Source organism: Vicugna pacos, chromosome 2 (genome assembly GCF_048564905.1).
Source record: "Vicugna pacos chromosome 2, VicPac4, whole genome shotgun sequence".
NCBI lineage: Eukaryota > Metazoa > Chordata > Mammalia > Artiodactyla > Camelidae > Vicugna > Vicugna pacos.
Genome location: NC_132988.1, coordinates 93,360,442 through 93,366,441, shown reverse-complemented (window position 1 = coordinate 93,366,441; position 6,000 = coordinate 93,360,442). Strand labels below are relative to the sequence as shown.

At 34.7% G+C, this 6,000-nt stretch overlaps 1 protein-coding gene across 1 annotated transcript in view; it reads left to right on the top strand.

Moving 5' to 3' along the window:
• The first annotated feature begins 491 nt into the window (after positions 1-491).
• Positions 492-6,000, top strand: part of KLB (klotho beta) — a 29,853-nt gene continuing 24,344 nt past the window's right edge. Inside the window, 1 exon segment of the mRNA XM_006209787.4 lies at positions 492-1,316. Within this exon segment, the coding sequence (XP_006209849.3) occupies positions 492-1,316 (825 nt within the window).

The following is a 6,000-nucleotide window of genomic DNA, read 5'->3' as shown; positions in this document are numbered from 1 at the left end:
TTTTCTTAGATGTGTTATAATTTTTGTGCAAGTGTAATATCTTACTGTTTTCTAATTCTTTATTATTGGCTTACAGGAATATTATTTATTTGTACATAGATTGTTTTTCCTGAAATGTGAAAATAAAATTACCACTTAAAAACTACAAAAATAGAAAAAGGGTTATACTTTGTTCAATTACGTTCAAAATATTCAGAAAAACTTGGATCAATATGAAAGGCTACAAAGAAATTATAGCATTTTATTCATTGTTTATATATGTTTAAGTTACACATTCAAACTGTTGTCACTGATGCATTTTCATGTAATTTTTCCAATAATAAGAGCGAAGGAAACGTGTTGGTAAGTGTAATAGAGCCACCTCCCTCAAATTACGTTGCTCTCCATGACCCATCCTAAGGCTCACAGTTCAAGCTAATCATTGACAGAGCTTTACAATCACAAGCTTTTTTACTGAAGCGTTGATAAGACAGTCGAGCAGTTAGTGGCAAATGAAGCCAGGCTGTGCGGCATGATCTCCAGGGAATGAATGGATTTTCTTCAGCACTGATGAGAGAAACATACGCTATAGGAAAACAATGTCCAGCGGGGGACTGCAAAGATCTGTCATCCTGTCAGCGTTTATTCTCCTACGAGCTGTTACTGGATTCTCTGGGGACGGAAGAGCTATATGGTCTAGAAATTCTAATTTTAGTCCGGTAAATGAAAGTCAGCTGTTTCTCTATGACACTTTTCCTAAAAACTTTTTCTGGGGCGTTGGGACTGGAGCTTTTCAAGTGGAAGGGAATTGGAAGACAGACGGGAAAGGACCCTCTATATGGGATCATTTCATCCATACACACCTTAAAAATGTCAACAGCATGAATAGCTCCAGTGACAGTTACATTTTTCTGGAAAAAGACTTATCAGCCCTGGATTTTATAGGCGTTTCTTTTTATCAGTTTTCGATTTCCTGGCCAAGGCTTTTCCCTGATGGAATAGTATCTGTTGCCAATGCAAAAGGTCTCCAGTACTATAACACTCTTCTCAACGCTCTAATACTTAGAAATGTGGAACCTATAGTTACTTTATACCATTGGGATTTGCCTTTGGCACTACAAGAAAAATATGGGGGGTGGAAAAATGAAACCATAATAGATATCTTCAATGACTATGCCACATACTGTTTCCAGACATTTGGGGATCGTGTCAAATATTGGATTACAATTCACAACCCATATCTAGTTGCTTGGCATGGATATGGGACAGGTATCCATGCCCCTGGAGAGAAGGGAAATTTAGCAGCTGTCTACACCGTGGGACACAATCTAATCAAGGTACTGTATACCTGACTTCATATTATAGCTTCAGAATGTAAAGAGCAGGAGTTTAAAAGAAACTCTAAGTAAACTATCTTCCATTTAAATAATTCTTTTTATTGAAATCAATTTTAATATAACTCACAAGTTCTGTCCACAAATTTCACACTTATAGTAGTATGTTTTATTTATCTAAACTATTATTAATGTATTAATCCAATTATTTTCCTTAAATATTGCAGTTTTTAAATTATTTAACTATTTTAAAATCTACAATTACACATCAGAGCATGAGACTATGAGTTTACTTTCATTCTGTGAAAAACTAGTCCTTAATAAATTTAATTATTAAAACCCTTTTCTGACCACATTTCAGAGTTTTATGTTAAAGCATGACCATTTCAAACATGTATTTGTTGTTACTATTGCTATTCTTAGTGAAATAAATAAATGTTAGCTAATTGATACATATTAAATATAGGAATTGAAATAAATGTGTTTCACAGTTGGTTTCATGTTACATGGCAAAAAAAGATGAGATTAATTGTTCTAGGAATTAAAATTAAATTAGTAATAAAAACTGGGAAGAATATGATCTACTAAGTGTTTTAAAACAGTATATTTCAAAAGCTAGACTTTATGTTGGGAAATGTTAAAATGATTGAAATAACAGTGAAAATGTAAGCAAAGTAATAGCTATTTTTTATTTATTGAGTGATTACTATATACTACAGACTACACATAAGCATTTTACATGCATAATTGTATTTAATCCTCATGATAACCTTATGAACTAGGTCTATTATTATCCTCATTTTAAAGATGAAGACACTGAAGCTTAGTGAGATTCAATAACTTGCCCAAGGTTACAGAGTAAGGTGAGCTGTTGTGAACATGGAATTTATAAATGACAACATTGCTAAACGCTGATGTCTTTATTAAGAATGTTTTTAATAGAGGACTCTTTCAGGAATTTTCAAGAGATTTCATTGAGACTAACATCTAGAATCAGTTAAATAGTTTGCTTGGGAAAATAAATTACTCCGTACACCTGTTACATTTTGAAAATGAAAAAAGCTTTATTAGTAGGGTTTTGTAATGTGCTAGGAGAAGCAATCTGATTTTTTAATGATCAAATGTTAAATACATAGAAATAGAAAAATGTATAGGAACATAAAATTACTCCATGTCTAAACTTGCACATACAAAAATATGTTAACCCTTCTTTTCTTTTTGAACTTTCAGTATTGTTATACATGTGCTTTGTACTAGGGTTCAGTCACATCTGCCCTTGCAGTTAACAGATTGCATTATGATCTCAAGGTCATTTACATACCTTTGAATACAGTTGTATATAGAACATATTATTATTGAGTGGATATATTGTGATTTGGCAAATAGTCCTCAAAAGGGAGAAAACTTACAGCTATTAAATATGAAGATTATGCATATATATTTTAGGAAAAAAATACTCTTATTTAGTTCTTTTAATTATTAAAACAATATATGCTCATGTAAATTGAGAAACATTAGATTGTATCAAAGGATATAAGGTGAAAAGTTAAATTTCTCTCTCCTTCTCCACCTGACAATCCCAGCCTCAAGGATACTATTACTGTTAGTCGTATCTTTTACAGACTTTTAAAGTTTTCTATGTAAATACATGCACATATATGCTTATTTAACCTTTCTACAAAGAAAAATATTCTAAATTGTTGAAAAGTTTTTGGTTACCGGAAAAAATGTTAACAATTAGAATTTTCATGAAGAATATATTTTAGTGGTTAATTTAAAACCTTAAACTGGCTAGCTGATAAAAATACACAGGCAAAAGTTGTAACTAATAGATATTGCTTCCAAACTTATCCTATCAAATGTTCTATTCTCAGATGTTTTTCATTTTCTTCTAATTTGAGACAAACTGCCTTTAACACAAAATTAGCACTCTCTGATAGTAAGATAAATTTTACTATTTTAAATTGAGGGATTTCATTTTAAAATTTTTATGTTTTCCAAATAATTTCTTCCATTCCTTTAAAATGTCTAAGTCACTCATCTACATAGGAGCGTAAGGGGTCCCTTGTAATCAGTCAGAAAGTGAAATACGCTGCATAACCCAGTGACTTATGGCACCAGAGAGAAATCTTGCAATAGTTTGGCAGCCTGACGTGAACTAGATTTTCTCACTTGTCCCCTCTGTCCTTCCTTTAACATAGAAAATATTATTTGATACTTCATGTTGCAATAAAGTATTTCTTCCTTATTGTGCCCCCTTATAACCTAGAAGAAGCATTCTTTGGGATTAGCTTTTAGTCCAAGTGTGTTTACTGAGTTGAAAAAAACCTAATATAAAATGAAATTCGTGAATATTGAAAAGATTTATAGTAGCCTTTAGGGTCTTTCTAGTTCCAGAATAACGTTGAAAACGCCATCTCAGCCCGAAATGTCCTGATTTTGAGGAGACCTGAATGAGCTAGCCAGCCCTGAAACTGACCTGGAATCGAGATTCCACTTTATTGTGGGTCTGGTGATTATCTTAAAGCGAATCTAAGTCTCAGGTAAAAATTTGCCATAATCACACCTATTAATGGGTGCACCACTATGGATTTTTAAGAATATTTGGAATAGAAAGAGGGTGCATTTTTTTTTTGCCTGAACCATCTCTAAGCACTATAATCACAGCTTTAAATATTATCTATAATTTTTGCAACAACGTTGCTGGGTAACTATTATTATCTCCGTTCACAGTGATACTTCTACCAAGCGTCGTCACTCCCTTGCATAAAATCCATTAGTGTCTTCACAAAGCTTTTGGGATAAAGTCCCGATTCTTCACCAACATCTTCAAGACACAACTCCTGGCCTCCATTCCCTCCTTCCTGGCCACCCTCCCATCTCCATTGCTAATGCCGACCCCTTTTACCCCACACTTCAAGGCAGTGCACTACTAGGAGAGCCTTAATTTTACCTTACTGTTCCTCGGCACTCGGCCTCCACTAGTGCTCTGCCCAGCTAGAACGCTCCTCTTCCTCCCTGCTTTATCCATCTAATGTCCTTCAGGAGTCAATTTAGGCAGTCATCACCTCTAAGTTAGTCTTGCCTGGTTAGGGTTTGCGCCCCTTCTGAGGACTCCCATAATAAGATGCTTGCTTCTCTTATAGCACTCCTTTCACATGGTCCATCTCCCCCAACTGAGAGATCTTAACAAGGACAAACTATTTTTAATATGTTTTATGTTTCCAGCACCTAACACGGAATATTAGGTACATGCTAGATATTAATGGTTGTGGAATGGGTGGCTTAGGGTTTCTATCTTAAACCTTGTAATCAAAGAACCAACTTCAAATTGAAAATTCATATTTCATTGCATTCTTGCTAACTGTTGAAATATTGCCCATATTAATCCAGTGGTGTGTTCATTAGTCAGGACTCTTGGTTGCAAGTGACACAAACGTACTTCAGGTTGGCTTAAGCAAAAATGAGCAATTTCCTGACTCAGTAACCAAGTCACAGGGATGAATGGACCCAGTAACCAGGACAGTCTCAGAAGCCCTTTATCTCGGTCTCTTACGTCCATTTCTTTCTGCAGCTTTGTGCCCTTTTTTTCCTTTGTAGAAGAAAGAGTTCTCTCTCCCAAGTTCAGTTTTTAAATTCCCAGAGACAGATTCTAACTTGTTTGGCCTATGCCTTCATGCCTCCAATCAGCAAAGCCCCCAAGTATTCACATTACCAAAGACAGTGATGGTGTCTGTTTTCATTCCATTTCTAAATCAATAAATACACATAATAATTTAAATTTACAGATCCCAACCCCCCCCTTAAAATGAAATATTTGAGAGCCTCTAAGTAAACATGCAGAGAAGCTGGGGGATATGAGTTTGCTCATAAGATGGTAACTCATTCAGTTTATTGCTCCACCAAATACTGCCAGCTTCCATGATAGTTTTGAGCACTTCATGGCTTTAAATTGTTATCTTTCATAGATGTGTACTGTTTACATAGTACCAAGATTTCTCAACCTGGGCATATTGACATATTAGGCCAAATAATTCTTTCTTGTGGTGAGCTGTCCTGTGCACTGTAGGATGTTTAACAGCATCCCTGGCCTCTACCCCCAGAGGACAGTAGCACCGTTGTCCCTAGGGTGACAACAACCAAAATTGTGTCCAGATATGGCCAGATGTCCTCCAGAGTGGTGGGGGTGGTAGGCAAAGTTCATCCCCCTTTCCTCTCTTGAAAACCACTGACTTAAACTTATAATTAATAACCAGTTAAAGACATGAAGCATAAAGAACAAGGATGTTGAAATAGAGTCAGTATGAGGGATATAAAATTGCACCAGTTTTACAAAATTGCCTCAAGGAGATTTTCAGCAGACCTATAAGTTGCATACATAAACTCTAATTGATAGCATATAGGTATGTTTTTGGAGAACAAACAATGCTTTTAAAAATGTTAAATGAAGAAATAACATTGATGATTATATCTAGTTGGGCTTTTTGCACTTTGGAAATAAAGACTGTCCACACTAGCTTTGTGCTATTTGTAAAATTCTTGAAAGAGTTGCCCCAAACCATTTCTCTCATACAGTTAATTATGAACAAAACACTAAACTTAATTTTTGAAAGCTTATACTTTTTTAGGAGCAAAATTCAAAAATTCAAACAAAATGTTATAGAAATAGTTACCCATTTTTGAAACC